The sequence below is a fragment of the Chiloscyllium plagiosum genome, unplaced genomic scaffold (assembly GCF_037043375.1).
Source record: "Chiloscyllium plagiosum isolate Xiang-an unplaced genomic scaffold, Cpla_swu_hap1 HiC_scaffold_32, whole genome shotgun sequence".
Classification (NCBI taxonomy): Eukaryota; Metazoa; Chordata; class Chondrichthyes; order Orectolobiformes; family Hemiscylliidae; genus Chiloscyllium; species Chiloscyllium plagiosum.
Window position 1 is genome coordinate 24,480,324 of NW_028270170.1, and position 20,238 is coordinate 24,500,561.

General features: G+C 39.8%; 1 protein-coding gene across 2 annotated transcripts in view; it reads left to right on the forward strand.

The window, feature by feature from the left end:
• The first annotated feature begins 301 nt into the window (after positions 1-301).
• LOC122539931 (neurabin-2-like) overlaps positions 302-20,238 on the forward strand; it is a 223,942-nt gene continuing 204,005 nt past the window's right edge. Inside the window, exons 1-2 of one of the 2 annotated variants that reach the window (XM_043675131.2) lie at positions 302-397; positions 7,219-8,901. In XM_043675131.2, coding sequence (XP_043531066.2) covers positions 7,351-8,901 — 1,551 coding nt within the window. In that variant the 5' untranslated portion in view covers positions 302-397; positions 7,219-7,350. Of the gene's footprint in view, positions 398-678; positions 913-7,218; positions 8,902-20,238 lie in introns of those variants that run through there. The other variant, XM_043675130.2, reaches the window with a different exon arrangement.

Consider the following 20,238-nt stretch of genomic DNA (forward strand, 5'->3'; position numbering starts at 1 on the left):
ATATCTTTAATATCTTAGATCAACGCATTTATATTAGCAATCTTTACATCCCAATATACTTATAAAAACAATGGAACAGTGAGATTGACAAAATATTTTTATTCAGCTTTTGAACACGTCTTAAAGAAATAATTAGACCCCAATGTTATGGCTCACCCATTCATTTCTGACTCTTCAAAAAAAGCGTATGTTTGACCTGGTCGCCACGATGATGTGGCTGTCAATCTCCAAAATTCTCAGCTTCCACTGGCTACGGGATTGCATTCATCCAATCAGGAGCAACTATTCTTTTCGCTGTGTGTCCCACTTCCTAAACGAATTAGGAATTTGAGTTGGTGCTGTAGGGTTTTTTTTTGTCATGGTATAAACTACAAATCAGAATGGAACAAGAGAGAAGGTAGGCAAGGAAAGACACAAATAGAAGTGGCTTATAATTGTTTAATATAATCATTACAGTAACAATACTGCATGTTCATTTTATGACTGCGGAGGGGAGTTTGTTTCAGTCTAATTGTCTAAAGTGATAATCACTGCGTTTAGAATGTTTCCCGGAACTGCCTGGAATCTGAGAGGGTTTGAATGGAAGGCATAATGACCTTGTCAGAGTAACAACTTGTGTTAATAGATTGGTAAAATTATTTTGCATTACCTGATAATGAGCTTTTTAAAAAAAAATAAGATGAATAAATATATAGCGGGAGGTTGCGAGTTCACACACACACACACAAAGGCGACATCAACATTGAATGTACACTCGGGTATTGTGCAGAAGCTCCGCCTGCAGCATGACTGTCGGTGGTTTTAAGACGATGTGACATGTGTAGCTGGTGAAACCCAGTATTGCGGCACATCACAGACGGGGAAACATAGACGGCAACAAGGAAACAAACAGAACTGCAAACGGGTAACAATGTAAGTCAGCTTCCTTCTCCCACTCCTCCCCAGCGCAAAGCTGCAGCTGCTGAATGACAGGAGCAACTAACGGGTTTTCTCCAACAGAGACAGAGAGAGAGAGAGAGAGAAAGAAAGAGAGAGAGAGAGAGAGAAAATATCTAACGGGGGAACGTTTCCTGTTTGTAACACTTTCCGGATCCGACGTTTTGGGCTAAAATGACAGTTATTAGGGAAATGGGAAATAACGCGCAGGAAACGCAACGTAGCCAGGCCTTTTGTGTAGTGGCTTTCTCCTGGATCCTAGTGCGACTGAGACTAGACTCTCATTCAAAGCAACTGTAGTTTACATATGCATAGAGACAGGACTTAAATGGACATGACCATACACGTACTTGTGCACTTTAAAAAAAATAAATTCATACAGTACAACAGTGATTACACTTCTAATGTACTTGATTAGCTATGAGACGATTGGGACATCCTGGAAACGTTATAGGCGCTATGTGAATGCAAGTCTTTTTATTTAAGTGCGCATGTATGTTTTTTGAATTATATATTCAGTGCATCTACAAAAAAAATAGGGTTAACTAGACTCAGTAGAGCCAGTAATTATAAGAGTTGAATGTTTCTGTGAATGCTTGTAAACATGACAGGAACACTGGAAAGTAAAAGCTGAGATGCTTCTTTAGCACTTGTGAGGTCTAACTCGTAATTGTGAAACTTATTCTGTACAGGTTATGGAAATATAATTAAATACGTTTGAAGTGTTCAAACATAGTACAAGTATATCATCCTCTATTGTTAAATCACATAGGGAGTTGTTTATGAACATGGGACACAGTTAATGTACCTATTCATTCACTAATTCAGAATAACTCTAAATGAGGTAAAAGAATTCTGTTCGTTTAGTTTTGACTTTAATGACAACAAGAATTAAAGGTTTAAATTTCATACAATTATAGAATCCCTACAGTGTGGAAACAGGCCATTCGGCCGAACAAATCTCCACTGATTGTCCAAAGAGCATCTCATCCAGACTCGTCCACCTACCCTATCCCTGATTAAGGGATACAATCACCTGATGAAGGAGCAGCGGTCCAAAAGCTAGTTCTTCCAAATAAACCTGTTGGACTATAACCTGGTGTTGTGTGATTTTGAACTTTGTACGCCCCATTCAAACACCGGCACCTCCAAATCATGACTACCATATCCTTGTAACCCTGCATTTCCCATGGCTAATCCACCAAACCTACACATCCTTGGACAAATATATATTAATAATTTGACCTTTCAGTAGACAAAGCCTAGATTCCCCAGAATGTACGAGATTGAGAGGTAATCTAGCTGAAATATACAAAATTCTCAGGGGATATTGTATGGTGGATTCTGGAGCAAGGTTTTCCATGGCGGTGAATTAAGATCCTTGGACTAAGGATTTGGCTATTTAGAATGGAGATGAAGAGAAATACCTTTGCTCAAAGTGTTGTCTATCTTTGAAATTTTGTACTCCAGAGTTGTTCAGTTATCGAGTATATTCAGGACAGAAATTGATACATTTCTGGAAACTAAGGGAATTTTTTTAAAAGTTGCCATAGCCCCTCCAGACTAGAGGGCTACTGTCTCATTAGAGAGAGATGAATGGTGCTGGTTTAATCTGAGGGTCACCACATCTCAGGTCAGGGGAGAGGTTGAGAAAGAGAGCTCTTCAGGGTAACATCAGCTGGTGTAGGAATTCAACATATACTATTGGCCTCATTCTGCATCGCAATTCCGGTGTCCAGCTGAGTGAGCTAACCTAGCCCCACTAAGGGGATTAAAGGATATAGGGATGGTGCAGGAAAATGGAGTTGTGTTACATGATCAACCATGATTTTATTGAATGATAGACAAAGCTCAAAGAATTGAAAGGCCTATTCCTATAGCTGCTTCAGTCTTTGAAGTTTTAATGATCTTAACTTTAATTGTTACTGATTTAAAGCCATGCCATATCCTAAATAGTAAATTCAAGATTATATTGTAAATACAGACCTTATAGCATTGAATTGTAGGTGTACTCCATTAATGTAATAGGTTGGGTGTAGGTATGTGTTTTTTAGTAGACAAATGGTCTGATTATAAAACAGATGTTTACAGGTTCATAAATGTATGTTAGAAGTAAAAATATACAGTCATATCTTAGATATACATCTACCTAGTTTTTGATCAATAGCTTATTTTCAGATTAAATTTTTAATTATATGTACAATTATGTAAAAATATGTAGAACCAATAATATTTGCCGCCAAAATGTAATTGAGAACTCCTGTTGCTTCAAATAGACAAATCAATCCAGGTAACGTGAAAAAAATGTGTGGTAACATATAATTGAGGAGACTAGACAAAACAAGAAAAAAATTAAGTACTACTTCAGCACCTTTTTGGAGGAGAAACATTTCAAGGTGAAATGCAATCGTGAAGTACACAGGGAAGACTATATACTGCAATATGAAGTTGTTTTTAGTGATAGACAGCTTGGCCAATACCTTCAAACATAACAGGTACAATGCACTTTCACTAAATTATTCAGAAATCAACTCAAATTATGGTGCTTTGCCAGTTTATAAGTAGTGATTTCTCATGCTGTCCCTATATCATGACCATGTCTATATGGTTTTCAGATTTTACCCAGTGTTAATTTTGAAGTCAATTTTTAAAATATGGTTGAATGTTACATTTTACCATTTTTGCAATAAAAATATATACTAATTTGTATGAAATAGAGATACATAGTTGGTGGGAACAAGGGGTTCTGTGCAGAATAGTTTAAGAAATCACACAGCAGAAAACTGCAGCTTTATCATGCCACTAGTGGTGGGCAGCTGTAAGTAGGGTGTGACAGGTTTACATGGGCAATTTCCATAATAAATCTTAAGGGCGGTAAAGACAAGCCAGGGAACCATAGACCGGTGAGTCTGACCTCAGTGGTGGGCAAGTTGTTCGAGGGAATCCTGAGGGACAGGACGTACATGTATTTGGAAAGGCAAGGACTGATAGTCAACATGGCTTTGTGCGTGGGAAATCATGTCTCTCAAACTTGATTGAGTTTTTTGAAGAAGTAACAAAGAAGATTGAGGGCAGAGCAGTAGATGTGATCTATATGGACTTCAGTAAGGTGTTCGACAAGGTTCCCCATGGGAGACTGATTAGCAAGGTTAGATCTCATAGAATACAGGGAGAACTAGCCATTTGGATACAGAATTGGCTTAAAGGTAGAAGACAGAGGGTGGTGGTGGAGGGTTGGTTTTCATACTGGAGGCCTGTGACCAGTGGAGTGCCACAAGGATCGGTGCTGGGTCCTCTACTTTTTGTTATTTACATAAATGATTTGGATGCGAGCGTAAGAGGTACAGTTAGTAAGTTTGCAGATGACACCAAAATTGGAGGTGTTGTGGACAGCGAAGAGGGTTACCTCAGATTACAACAGGATCTGGACCAGATGAGCCAATGGGCTGAGAAGTGGCAGATGGAGTTTAATTCAGATAAATGCGAGGTGCTGCATTTTGGGAAAGCAAATCTTAGCAAGACTTATACACTTAATGGTAAGGTCCTAGGGAGTGTTGCTGAACAAAGAGACCTTGGAGTGCAGGTTCATAGCTCCTTGAAAGTGGAGTCGCAGGTAGATAGGATAGTGAAGAAGGCGTTTGGTATGCTTTCCTTTATTGGTCAGAGTATTGAGTACAGGAGTTGTGAGGTCATGTTGCGGCTGTACAGGACATTGGTTAGGCCACTGTTGGAATATTGAGTGAGCAATTTTGGTCTCCTTCCTATCAGAATGATGTTGTGAAACCTGAAAGTGTTCAGAAAAGATTTACAAGGATGTTGCCAGGGTTGGACGATTTGAGCTATAGGGAGAGGCTGAACAGGCTGGGGCTGTTTTCCCTGGAGCGCCGGAGGCTGAGGGGTGACCTTATAGAGGTTTACAAAATTGAGGGGCATGGATAGGATAAATAGGCAAAGTCTTTTCCCTGGGGTGGAGGAGTCCAGAACGATAGGGCATAGGTTTAGGGTGAGAGGGGAAAGATATAAAAGACACCTAAGGGGCAACTTTTTCACGCTGAGGGTGGTAAGTATATGGAATGAGCTGCCAGAGGATGTGGTGGAGGCTAGTACAATTGCAACATTTAAGAGGCATTTGGATGGGTATATGAATAGGAAGGGTTTGGAGGGATATGGGCCAGGTGCTGGCGGGTGGGACTAGTTTGGGTTGGGATATCTGGTCAGCATGGACAGGTTGGACCAAAGGGTCTGTTTCCATGCTGTACATCTCTATGACTATGAGAATTTATAATGGAAATATATATAGACATAACACCCCTAATGCTCATGGATCTTCAAATGTGTTATTTTGGTATATCAATTAGTCATAAAATGTTCATATATTTCCTGTCAATGAAACATACTTCGTGTTGTGACAATACTTGCTCACAGTTTTTTATGTCAATGCTTTGCATGGTAAAATCTCTAGCATTACTGTCTAAATTCCTGTGTGCTTACACGTCTGCCTTCAAGTCATTCTCAAAAATTCTATTTTCAAGTTAGCTTTAAGTCACATCTCTTAGTTCTCATACTGTGACTTTGTGTTTGTGTATTTTTAAAAAATGTACTATCTTTCCTTCTCTTCATCTTGCAATGTGAGCTGTTTAAGGCTGTACTGTGCAGTGAATGCCATGCACATATATTCAGTGTCCTCCTTTCCCGACAAATGTAATTGGTTACTGCAACAGCCACTTATTGCACAAACCCCAAAGAGCATTGTGTTTTGTGGAATGTTACTGGCAGATAGGGAAGTACAGTAGCAAATCAGAAATGCTTACTAATGTAATCCAAATGGTAATTTTACCTGGAGGAATAATCAATAAGAACCAAATAAAATTCAAATGTCATGAGATCTTTACTAAGCAGAAAGTAGAAACATCACAAACATGACCGATATATCAAAAATTGTTATGGATAATCCCATATTTAAAAAATGGTCCAGCAATATTAACCCCATTATTCATATTATTTAAGCACCCTATATAATTCATTGCAATTTCAAATTTGCACAGTCACTGGACCTTGTGTTGCTTTTGAGCACAGGATTTTACTGTCAATAAGTTATGTACCGTATTATTATGCAGTCCTATTCAGGATCTTTTAATTAAATCACAATTTTACTGTGGCCTTTACAGACAGAATTAAAATATTTTATACAGTTTCTGAAATGATCTGTTATAACTTTAGACAGAATTTTTTAACTGCTTTAGAGATGTATAATTAAACTAACCAAGTGTTTTAGAACTTTTCAAAAACATTCCAATTATCTTTGTAAGTAGTGGCATTAGGTTTTAGATCATCATCCTTTCAAAAAGTCATAGTTCAAAGATTTTTCTTGTTATTACAGTTTATTAGAGTTTCTCATAGTACAACATTCCATATTTACACACAGTATTCACTAAAGAACAACCATTGGATGTAATTTCTAAACATAGAGTCAATGATTTGCCTCTTAAAGTATAATTAAGTGACTTTTTAGAAGGGGTTGGGAAATTAAAGTATGCAGGTCCCTGATAATGTAGTGTTATTTATAATCAAGATCTATCAAAGCTTTACTTCCACATTGTTCTCTTTATATGTCAAATAGGTTAGCGAAAACATTGTTTTCCGTTCAATAATATTTTTTGAAATAGCAGAGACTACAAGGTAATTTTGGGGTGTTATCATCAATGTAAATATGGATATTATAATTTTTCGGGACACTGGGATTTTTCTGACCTCACTTCCTGAAGAACTATGGCTTGCAAATGAACAAACACATCCCTCTCACATTCTGTGCCTTGCACAATTTCACCAACAGGTAATAAACACGAAGTGGGAAATCTGTAGACCTGAGTGACAACATTGGGAAGAACAATTTATATTTGTGCATTTTCTGTTTAAAATGAGGTCTTAAAGAAAACTTAACTGTACCAATAAGTTAAAATTTTAAAAAGGCAAGCATTATATATATTTTGTCGGACAATATGCTAAGCAGCCTGTGTAGGATAATATGCTAAGCAGCCTGCACGTTGTAATTTCATCTGACGGGCAATAGGACCCAGTGAGTGCCGATTACTGTAGTCTGGTGTAGGTTGATAATGCAGAAGGAACAAGCGATCAGCCTTTTGCGATCAAAATGATACAATCAAAGGATTAAATGTTTGCAATCCATCAGGCGGCTTGCATTCTTTGATGTTGCATTTGGCGCTTTATTCCTGGATTTTTATTTTAGTCTTTGTTTTTTTTCCCCCTCCTCCCCTTTTGTAGATGGAGGACTAGCAGCCTTCTTGAGGTCGGCAGAATTGCAACCATGAGCCTTATGCTGTAGCTGTTTCTTTCTCTGTGTGTCTGCGGATCGGGAAGAATGCAGCTCTGGGGAAGAGGAGCGCTGCATTAAACATGATGAAGACCGATACATCCTCAGCATCAGCAGCAGCGAGCTTGAGGAGCCCATCTCCGCACCGCAATGCCTATGAGGCAGAGATTCAGGCTCTGCAGCAAAACAGCAGCGACAGCAAACCTACTGCCAATGGAGAGCAGAAAGCAGCCGAGGATGCCGAGGGGAGGAAGCAGAGCCGGGGCAAGAAGTATGGATCCAATGTCCACAGGATCAAAAACATGTTCCTGCAGAAGATGGGCACCACCCCAAATGAAGCGACTGGCATCCCAGCCAAAGGCAAGGAGAGATCTGTGCGCCTGTCCCTGCCCAGAGCCAGCAGCCTGAATGAGAATGTAGACCACAGTGCCCTCTTGAAGCTTGGCACTAGTGTCTCTGAGAGAGTGAGCCGCTTTGACACCAAGAACGAGAGACCCTTCTCCAAGCTGCAGGAGACCAGGAAGCTCTTTGAGAAGAACATCCAGGAGAAGAATGTCTCCAACCGGATCTTGCTGAAAAAGGAAAGGGCCGGGCTCAAGGACAGCAAGTTGGATGTGGTGGTCCGCTTCAATGGCAGCACCGAGTCACTGGACAGCCTCGAGACGGAGGCCATTTCGCCCACGGTCAGTCAGCTCAGTGCTGTCTTCGAAAGTGGTGCCAACCAACGCAAAGCCCTGGAGCGAGGGCCACGGCCAAGCACCTGCCCTCTCAGTTCCAAACCACTGTCCAGAAAATCCAAATTCGTTCTTAAGAACCAGCAAGAGGCGCTTAAGACAGAAGGTGGGGGCAACAGTGATGGCGACTTCTCTCTTGATCTACCTGGGACCTCTGGCCAAATTAGAAAAGAAGCTGAGGAGCAGCAGTCTGACAAGTCTCTGGGTGGTTCCTCATCCAGAAATAATTTAGCCAGCAAGTTGGCATCACTTGTGAAGCATGGGGACAGCTTGAAAGAAACCAGGCCAACCGCAACTGCACAGAGGTCACAGAAAGTCGAGGAGGTCAGAAAAATTAGGCCAGTGGAAGTGGAAGATGCTGTAGTGTCAGATCAGGAATCTGGACCTACAGATGATGGAAGGGAGGATCTAGAGTCCATTGTTAAGGACTCTGAAAATGGCACTGGACTCCAACAGGGAGATGCCATTTTGGAAACTTGTGAGGTTAAACTGGTTGAGACCGGAGAACTGCTCCATGATGCTGGTTCAGAAAATGGAGATCTTCCCAAAGACTCTTTGGATCATTTCCAGTCCCCTCCTTTGGAATCCGCAGAAGGGACTGTGCAACAGGTCGAGGAGTCCTTGTCATCTAAAGCAGATTCCTTTGAAGAGGGTGAGCAGGTTAAAAATGACCTAGATCTTTTCGATCATTGCAAAAAAAAAGAAGGTGTTTCTGAGGCAGATATGGTGGATATTAGCGCCTTTAGTGGGGTTGGTGATGAATCTGAAGGAAGTTGTCTGGATGATGATGAGGATGATGCCTTTGAACCAGAGAGTGGCTACTCAGAGATCACTGGATTATCTGATGAAGAGGAACCCATGCCACACAGAAAGATTCGCTTCAGCACTGCATCAATTAAAGTAAGTCCTGTTAAAAAGGAACATGCCTAGTCATTGGAAATGTCTATTAAAGACTTGTGTTTAAATGACCTGAAGTTTCAGGAAAGGATCATTTTAAATATGCTACAGTTTATAACATGTAATCTCAAATTTTTGGTGAATGAAAAGCTTTATGGTTTTCATATCCAGACTGAACATGAATAATTATTCTTAATCTTTGAAGTATGGAAATATGCATTAATAATATTATACGTTCTTGGTTATTATCTGACAGTTACATCAGAATTAAACAACTTAATAGATAAATAGTGGCTTGAATCAATTTTCGTAGAATGCAACTTTGTCTAGTATTACCAACTTAATTATTTTTAGGACTCCCTTGTAAACGACTGGTGTGGATTTATAGTCACTTTATAATGAGGTGGCAGTCTGAATATTTTTTTCACAGCAGTAGATGGACATTTTACAAATTAACCAGCAATTCTAAAAGGCTGTTAACTCCAGGCAGCATATCACCAGGAAATTACTAACTGAAATCACCAATATTCCTATACGAGGGTGGGATCAGTTTGACTGCATTTGCACATCTTAATTTAGCACTGTCATCAAGTTAGTTTCTTATGTTGAAAGGTGAACATGAAGTATCAAGGTAAAATGTTATGTTCATTGGTATACTAAGTGTATCAATCTATTTTATTACATAACCATACTTTACGTTTTAAGTTAGTGCATTGTTCCTTCACAATGTATATTGGAGTCTGCTGCTGTAAATTAAGGAAAACAATCAACTGTGGGGATGCTAGGAGTATTTGGGATTTAATGATAAATGCAATCTGGAGTTAATTGGTTTTTTTTCTTTTATTATATTAACATGAGTTTAACTATGAACGTTTAAAAGTCAAAAGAATAATATTAAGTGAGATTGTTTGACAAATCTGTATATTTCATTGAATAGTTAGGTTTTGGAATTTCATGAACACTGTTGTGATTTAGTTATTGTCAGATTACCAGTGATTTAAATGGTCTGCACCAGCCATATTTATGACCTTTTTAAGTTGTCAAATGAGAGCTATTGAATTTTAGAACTGTTGCCATTTCTCCCTTTTCCCACTTTATTATTCAGAATTGGTTGACTAATTGGTCACCACAGAATCTCCTACACACAACAGGAAGCAACATGACAGGACTTCCTGTGTAAAAGTTTCAAATGAAAATTGAGTTCAATTTAAAGACAGCTTTCAACATCAGCGATCTTGTTTAGTCAGGGATTATATATCGTAAGCAGTGTTGATTTTGTTAAGATATTTATAATAAGTTGGAATTTTGTTGACATTTTAACCCAATGAAATTGTTGTTCTATCAGCTGCATTCTTGAATTTCTTAGTGAATGTTACGACATGATGAAAGGATAGGCCAGTCAGCCAATCACCTCATCCATCCAAGAAATATGTGTCGCCACTTCTCTTCTCAATGTCCAGTTTCGGCTTCAGTACCGTCAAACCTGTCATGTCTCATCTGGAAGTTAATTGCCTATCTGATCTATAAAATTGCATTTTTTTTAAAGTTCTGAATCTTGTTTGCTTTGCAATTTAAAAAAAATCCACAAGTCCCAGTGCTTTTTAATTCACATGCTTTCTGTCGGACGTGTAATCAATTATTTGTTGATCTTTGTAATGAGGAGTAAAGGCTAATACCTGTATTTATACTCTATATGTTGTGTCTCAGAGTCAATTAATTTTGAAGTACAGTTGTCATTGTACACAGGATGTCACACCCTCATGAAAGAAATGTCTCACTTTCAGTTAGTTCATTGTACGAATTGACCACTGCTATTGTCAACAAAAAAGACGAGTATTTTTGTTTTCTTAAGGCAGTACCATCCCAGGATTTTCTCACAATATTTAATACCTGACTCAGCTTGTTGTGTGTATGGACTTTCAGAAAGTGTTTGCAGGAATGCTACATCATGGACTTGTTGGCAAAATGAAAGGGCACAGGATTAAAAGGGGCAGGATACAATATAAACTGAGTGGCAACATACAGAAAGTAGTGGTGAATGGTGATTTTTTTTTTTGGACTGGAATCCATACCCTATGGGTCAGTATTTGGACCATGGTACTTTTTAATATATATATATATTAGTGACCCAGAATTGACTATTCAGAGCATAGTTTCAAAGGTTTAAAATCATGAGAAACTTGGGAATGTTATAAACAATGAGAGAGATTATAAAATAAAACACTTCAATAAGAAGTAGACAGACTGATCAAGTGAGTAGACTCAAGACAGATAATATTGAACATATAAAAGTGTGAAATGATTCTTATTTGCGTGGAGAATATGAATGCAGAGAGTCTATAAAATTTAAATAGTACAGTTTTGAATGAAGAGACCTAGGAGTGTATGTACATGCGTGTCTTTGACGACAAGCTAAAAAAGTTGTTAGAATTGCATCTGGATTTCTTCACTTTATTTGCCAAAGGCATGTTAAAGCTGGCTAGTCCTCAGATGAGGTTTTGTGTTCAATTCTGGGTATGAGACTAACTCTTTGAAGAGAATGCAGAAAAGATTTACTAGAAGGCACCAGGTTTGAGGGGCTTAACCTATGTACAGAGACTGAAAAAGCTGATGCAGTGTTCCTTTGAGCAGAGATAGAAAGGAAGAGATGAGTAATTTTGGTAATGTCTGAAAAACTCCATCGTGGCTATATCCTGTCATCAAGGTATCCTTTATTTACATGTGGAACATTCTTGACACTGATTGAGTATCCTCAGAGCCAACTCTCAGAGGGAACAGAATATCTGACATGCCTATTTTTTTTTCCTTTTTTTCTTTTTAAAATAAAATTTAACCCCCACACTACTGCCTAACTGCAGTAGTGCTTATTTTTTCCCCAGCACCCATGGTGTGTATGTGCAGGTGTGAGACACAGTGAAAGACACAAAGTGCACAAATCTTTATTCAATTTCCACCACCAGGAAGAAAGGAAAACATCCGAGTGGCCAGTGACAGGCAGTGCCCTTCACAAAAAAGGGCAATGCGGTGTGACACGCCTGTTTTTTTTTTCTTTTCTCTCTGCTCTTTTTTTCTTTTTTTTTCTTTTTCTTTTTTTCCATGGTGTGTGTGTGTGCAGGGGTGAGACACAGTGAAAGACACAAAGTGCACCAATCTTTATTCAATTTCCACCACCAGGAAGAAAGGAAAACACCCGAGTGGCCAGTGACAGGCAGTGCCCTTCACAAAAAAGGACAATGCTGTGTGACACGCCTGTTTTTATCTGTCAGTCAGTGCTCCCTGATTGGACCAGATTAAGGTTCAGGTAGATGGGATGGTCATGAATAAGAATGAATTACTTCCGAGTTGCTTGGAGCGCAAGAAGTGAGCTACTGTGTGTTACCATCTGTATCTGAGGCAGAGTCGTAAGAACCTGACCCGGTGCTAAAACACCCCAGGAGAAGCTACAAAAAAAAAGACTGGTCAATGTCTTTGGACTCGGGAATATGTAGTGACTGTAACAAGGTCAGCCAGATAGACCTCCATAGAATGAGTTCCCTTCCCCTCTGAGTCTGAAGATGTAGGCCAGTTTTTTTTTTGTTGTAGCTTCTGCTAGGGAGTCTTGGCACCGAGTCATGTTCCTACGACTCTGCCTCAGATACAGGCGGTAATGCACAGTAGATCGTTTCTTGTGCTCGGAGCATCTCGGAAGAAATTCATTCTTATTCATGACCATCTCATCTACCTGAACCGCATACTTCACAGGGCCTGACCTCGCATCGACCTTGCTCCTTTCCCATGCAGGGAAATCCCCATGGTGTCTTCGCCAAACCTGGTCGCCTGTATCAAACTGTTTCACTCACTTGGTGGAGTCTTGCGTCCAGCATTGATGCTCCTATAATGCTGTTTCACCCTTCCACTCAAGTCCGGGAAGATCAGATTTAACCTAGCGTGGAGTCTTCTTCCGATTAGCATCTCTGTTGGAGCTATCCCCATGGTTGTGTGAGGGCTGGTCCTATAATCAAATAGGAACTGGGACAAGTTGGTATCGAGTGAAGCTGTGGGCTATTTCTTTAAGCCGAATTTCAAAGTTTGGACTGCTTTTTCTGCCAGGCCATTGGATGATGGATGGAATGAAGTTGTCTTTATATGATGAATACTATTTGATTTTAGGAAATACTCAAATTCCCTGCTGATAAGTGTTGTATTTTGGAAAAGCAAATCTTAGCAGGACTTACCATTAAGTGTATAAGATCCTAGGGAGTGTTGCTGAACAAAGAGACCTTGGAGTGCAGGTTCACAGATTCTTGAAAGTGGAGTCACAGGTAGATAGGATAGTGAGGAAGGCATTTGGAATGCTTTCCTTTATTGGTCAGAGTATTGAGTACAGGAGTTGGGGGGGGGGGTCATGTTGCGGCTGTACAGGACATTGTTTAGGTCACTGTTAGAATATTGAGCTATAGGGAGAGGCTGAATAGGCTGGTGCTGTTTTCCCTAGAGCATTAGAGACTGACGGGTGACCTTTATAGAGGTTTATAAAATCATGGATAGGTTAAATAGACAAGGTCTTTTCTCTCGGGTGGGGGAGTTCAGAACTAGAGGGCATAGGTTTAGAATGCAAGGGGAAAAATATAAGAGACCTAAGGGGCAACTTTTTCACACAGAGGGTGGTACTTGTATGGAGTGAGCTGCAAGAGGAAGTTGTGGAGGTTGGTACAATTACAACGTTTAAAAGTCATCTGGATGGGTACATGAATAGGAAGGGTTTAGAGGGAGATGGGCCAAGTGCTGGCAAATGGGTCTGAAGTAGGTTAGGATATCTGGTCGTCATGGACGAGTTGGACCAAAGGGTCTTTTTTCCGTGCTGTACATCTCTATGTCTCTAAATGATGGCCCTTTATCTGTGACCAACACTTCTGGGAGCCTATGTACTGCAAAAGATGCGTCCAGTTTTTCTGTCTTTGTACATGTGTTAATGAATGAACTCTATGCACATCTATCCATTTTGGATTGGGTGTCCACAATGACTAAGAACATTGAGCCCGTGAAAGGACCTGCATAGTCGATGTGTTACTGAGTCCAGCATTTATCCTGCCATTCCCACAAACATGGAGGAGCTGCAGGTGGTAATTGTATTCCTTGTTGGCACCCTGAGCACTGCCCCACCAATGCAGCTATGTCTGCATTCAATCCTGACCATTAGGCATAATTTCCCATCACCATCTCCATTTTGGAAACCCCTGCATGACCCTGGCAGAGTTCAGCCAGTACCTGGCAGCGACCGTTGCTCAGTACAATCATTCTTGTTCCCCATAATAATACACTGTCCTGTATGGTGATAGAGGTAAGTCCAGTACAGACATGGGAACTGGGGCACTTTGATCGCCCTCACTTTATCTTTCAATGGTCTTGTTGACTCTGTAATCCAGGTAAGTCACTTGGGGTCCCTGGAATATATTTTTCCTTTCTAATATCTATGCCTGCTGGGGAAAAATGTCGAAGGACAATATCCAAGTTGTCGAAGTGCACCTATTGGTTCTTCCCTGTAATTAGCTTGCATATAGCAACCTGAGGTAGATCTTGGAAAATGTTTTCCATCATCTGCTGAAAAATTACAAAGGCTGACGATGCTCCAAATGGTACTCTTGTACATTGGTACAAACCTTTATGCGTATTAATTATCGTATACTTCTGGGAATCTTCATCTAACTGCAATTGCAAGTACACATGGTTCATGTCAAACTTGATGAAAGACAGTCCCCCCCCCCCCCCTTTGCATATGAATCTTTGCATATGAATCCTCTATGTGAAGGATCGTGCATTTATCCAACAAAAAAAATGGTTTACCATTTGTTTAAAATTCCCACAAAGTGAACTGAACTGTTGGGCTTCACCAATGGTATGACTAGTGCTGCCCATTCCGCAAACTGGACGGGTTTGAAGATTCCTTCATTTTCCAGCCTTCTGATTTCTGCCTCTGCTTTTTCCTTTAAGGTAAATGGCACCAGGTGGGCCTTGCAGAATTAGGGAGTTGCTTCCAGGTCAACATGCCAGGTGGCCTTGGCTCATTTGGTAGTCCCTCGACCTTCCTGACAAATCTCTGAGTATTTAATTAGTACTTCACTCAGGCAGCCATTTCCTAATTGACAAATGTTGAACCAATCTAAGTGAATCTTTCTTTCTCAACCAATTTCGACCCATCAAGTTTTGGCCCGAGTATTTTTCTACAATCAATGCGAACTGAACCAGCTGTTCCTCATAAGAGACCGGAACTGAAGTTATACTTTAATCTGTAGGAGTTCGCCAGTATAGGTTCTCAGTCTACAGAGAAGGGTTAGAGTCCAGAGTGAGTTTTGTTAAAGATTGGTTTTGTGATCATTGAAATGTCGACACTGGTATTGACCTCCATTAGAACCGGAAGATATTTAACCAGAAGTTTATTTTGATTGGTTCTGATTTGGATGTTGCCAAGCAATTTAACCATTCCAACCTAGATGTAGGTAGGTTTTTGAGGGTGTGCACTCTCCTGCATATCCGCCTGTGAGTTCTCTTATACAGTTTAAGTCTAGTGCGACTCTTTTGCTCTATCAAGTCCACATACTGACAGCAACTGCAGTAGCTTGCCTGCCCAGCCCCTGAAGAAAATTTTAACTGTTTGGCCGAGGCTTGGCATTGTTTTGGGGTTTTGCTGTGGGCTCACTAGGATCCTGTATTCAGGAGATGTCCTGTGCGAGGCTATGCAATTACCTTCCCTCAAGTGGTGTTTTCCAAGTCGGTCAGGCTGGTGAGGGTGTCCACTTCCATTGGAATACCCTCAACTGAAATGCTCCACTTGCTGCATTTTCCAAACAGAAATTGAGTTGAAGTGCCTGTTTGAAGTCCCATTGGGCTTCAGCAAGTAGGTGCTTTTGCATGGTCACGTCATTGACTCCACATACCAAACAGTCAGCATCTCATAAAGGGTTAAACATGCCTCTGCCAGTCATCATAAATCCCAATACAGATGCCCTTGGTTCTTAACGCCAAGTAAAAGCAATAGCATCTCAGAATTGGAGGAGGCTTGGGGTCGTAATATTCCTTTAACTAAATCCATCAACTCTTGAAAGGGTTTAGGAACCTGTGAATCAGGGAAAGTTAGGGCCCTAATAATCGAAAAACTACCCATCCACAAACTGTCAGGAGAATTATTCGTTACTTTTCACCTTGTCCAGTGCCATTTGGCCAGAAAAAAGAATGCATTCTTTCCACATAATGAGCCTAGTCTTCGACAGCAGGTTCGAACGAGTCAAGCTTCCTAAATAATGGCATGATGCTAGAAATGGTTACCCCAACTCAAAGGCAACTGTTGCAAGCAATTTTTTTCAGGAGCGCACTTTAATCTTGTTGCCACTGAGATAATGTAATGTGCCGGTATCACAAGTCACCCTTTATTTACATATGGAATATCCTTGACACTGACCCAGCTTCCTCAGATCCAGCTCTCAGAATGAACATGATCTCTGACAATCCTTATCTGTTAGCCAGGGTTCCTTGATTGGGCCTTTTAATCTGGGTCAATCACGACTCATATTCTATGAGGTCCAACTGGCTGACCTTGCTACAATCACTACAATGACCATGGAGAAAATGGCTTCTAATCATAGGAGACACATTTTTAGAGAATCAGTAAAATAACTGGAGGCAACACATGGAATCTTTCTTTTACCCAGTGAGTTATACGGAATGCTAGTGGAGGTTGATTCAATATTAACACCCAAGAGAGTCCTTGAAGGAGAGAATAATACCAGGACCATACGGAAGGAGCAAGTGATTGGGACTAATTCGATAGCTCTCTCAAAGAGACAGCACAGGCACAATGGGCCTAATGGCCTCCTCCTGTGCTGTATTCTGATGTCTTTATATATGATGGATTAAAACAAAGGCAAAAGAAACAAACAGAAGAGCAAATACACTTTTCAATAAATTGGCATTGATTTGCATGGGTTCTGGTATTCAAAATACTCTGAAGGAAAAACACAACCTGTGCTTGTTTGCCAGTAAAGCTGATAACTTATCTTGGTGTTTGAAATGTGTTAAACAATATCAATTAATCTAATTATCTCAATACTTCATCGCTGAAGCTGTTTCAGGCTAGTCCTGTTCCTTCATTAGAATGTTTGTCTTAGTATTAAGGAAAACTAGCAAACTAACCAAACTTTCAACTAAATGTTTAAAGACAGCCTTATCAGGAATAACCTGCTGTCAATCTTGCTTCATCTTGCTCTAATTAAAGCTTAGGATCTATCATGGAACAACATTTGAAATGTTCAGTCATGTTCATAATCCATTGTGAAGATCATGGTTTTCTGTAAAGTATTGTATTGCTTTGTCATTGTCAAAAAAAACTCTACACCTTTAATGAATGGAAACATTCCAGAGTGTTTGTTGCACAGGAATGCAATTAGACAAACATTGACACTGAACAATGGAAAGAATATGTATGAAAGGTGATTCAAAAATTAGCCAAAGAACTGGGCTGTATAGTGGGTCCGAAGAGAAATGGACAAGTTTATGGAAGAATTCCAGAGCTTCAGGCAGAGCTACCACTGACAAGGTGGAGGCTGTGAGGGATTTGTAAAGTGTCAGAATTGGATGGACACAGAATTCCATACGGATGAAGTGTATTAGGGAAATGTAGAGGATCGAGCCATCAAAGGGATTTGAGATATTGATGGGTCAGGAATTAATGTTGACTGGCGAGCAAAAGGGTAAACAAAACTTGGTTTTGGAGTTGGATACAGGCAGCAGAGCTTTGGGTAAGTTGAAATATCTGAAGGGTATAAGTTGGGAGATTGGCCAGTACAAAATTGGACATGTTGAATGTGAAGCTAATTAAAGTGTCTTTGAGTGTTTCAGCAGCTGATGAGCTGAGGTAGGGGAAAAGTTAACTGATGTGAAGTAGTTTGTCTTTACCAGGTGGAATACAAGGTGTGAAGCTCAGAATTTTAACAGTCTGGTTCAGACTGAAACAGTGACCAGGGAGGCGTAGGGAGCTTAGGTCTGTGGCAGTGGATCAAAACCAATGATGTTGGTCTTCTCAAAATAAGTGAGTCTGGATGGAATTAAGATGGAACATTGTCAGCAAAATACATCATGCAAGGCCTAGCTTAGTGTTACTACTGGAGATCAACTAATTTCCTCGCTGATGTTTCTACAGAGACTTTTGTTCTGATATTTTTTACTCTACATTTTAATCAAAGAGATTACACGATGTGCGTGGGCTGCTCTGATGTCTGAGTGCTCAGTAAACCAGTGAAAACACTCAAAGCTGTATCAGAACACAGTCGATCCAGCACATGTTATCATAGGTTGTGAGTGAAGGGTTTGAAGTATGATTCTTCCTGACATATCTGAATAAACCACAAATTTCTCCACATTATCCCATGATAGATGACTAGCCACATACCTAACTTACTAACACCGAGACGTGTTAATCATTCCATATGTCTTGATTAAGTTACCATGTTTTTCTTTTGAAGATGAGGTGGAGAATTTTCTCTGAAGTCCTGGCTGATCGTTATCTTTTAACCAGCACACTAAAAGCAGATAAACAACAATGAAATAAATACCAGGTTATGGGAATTTGCTCTGCACAAATCGCCACATTTCCAGTGGGAAAACGACTTCTTCAAAAGTACTTAATTGGTAATAAAGCACTTCCCCGCAAGGGAATGAAAGGTGCCACATGAATTAAAGTTCTTATGTCCTACTCAGTTTTTGAAAATTTTATTTTGCTTTGTATGACATCATAACCCATGTGGAAGAGATATCAATGTTGCATGCATTAGTTGGTTAAGTGTGAAAATTGAAGCATTTAACTGTCCTTGATAAAGAGTAGGAATTCAACATTCAAAAGGTTGTTGACATAAAATCAGAATTTTTTAATGATATTACCAATTAAAATGTTTATTGCAGTTGTATGATATTCCTCTGTCTTCATTTTAAGGAAGATTTATTTCATGATTATTTATTGAAAGTGAACAGGTTGGTACATGTACAGAGTAGTTGAGAGGACAATATACTTTGCAATAATTCTGAGGAATCTAAACAAAACATGAAACTATAATTTTTCAGATAACTTGCAATAAATTTAGAACATTCAGAATAAATGGAAAGACATTTGCATAGGTTCAGTGGCATCATGTTCTTCCAGGTTACAGATTTACATTATTCAAACAGGATTGAGAGCAGCAGATGGTGAAAGCAATTCCAACCCAGTAAACCCTGTAAAATCCTCCTCATGGAATTATTATGCAAGGAAGTATAGCATTCTTGTTACCATCATAACAAGGAGCATCTCCATGGTTGGTGAGTATATATGATGTACACTCAGACAAGTAAGAATCTGAATGTTCATGGTGCTTGAATTTTGTGGTTCCCCAAACCAGTTATATTACTCTTCGATGTCTTACTCTAATGCTTCCCTGATTTAGATGACTTTGTGCAAATATTTTTATGACTGACTGCAATATCAGAGTGATTAAATTGTGCAGAATGAGTAAATGGACAACAGTGCTGAGTGGCCCTTAGTTATAAAAGATGACTGTTCCTTCCTTCTTTTTGTTGTAGCATCAGAATGTCTTCAAAGATTCGGGGAAGCTGAAGTTGCTCTAACCACTGAGGAGCTATTGAATTGCCCAGCGTTCAGCCTGAAAGGGGTATACCAATGTCAACTACCAATGGCATTCACTGAGATTCAATACCTCAGGCCCTGCTTTGATTTTTGCATCATCTTTTTAAAAAGACAAGCACTTGGTTCAACCCCTGCAAAAGGGCCTTCTGCCTTTTAGGATAATCACAATAACTACACAAATGGTGGAGATCCTAGGGGAAGAATTGGCTGTCTGTTGCATTTGGCACTTGGGGAACAATGAAAGTCAATTTAATGATGGAGGCTGACATTGTTTTGTTTGAAATTAACAACAAATTATTAATGCAAACATTATTTCAATTGATTGAGTCAGTGGCAACATTGTGAGGTGTGTTGATACAGCTTGATAGTGGTATTTCAAATTGTAGTCCAAAATCCTTTTACCATCTGCTTCAGTGTAAATACAACTTTGACTTCTTGGGATTGATGTTATGAAATAACATTATGGAATTCAAACATTTGAGGTGCTATTATTTTTTCAATTAGGTACAAACCTTATTCAGATTAGATTAGATTAGATTAGATTACTTACAATGTGGAAACAGGCCCTTCGGCCCAACAAGTCCACACCGCCCCGCCGAAGCGCAACCCACCCATACCCCTACATGTACCCCTTACCTAACACTACGGGCAATTTAGCATGGCCAATTCACCAGACCTGCACATCTTTGGAC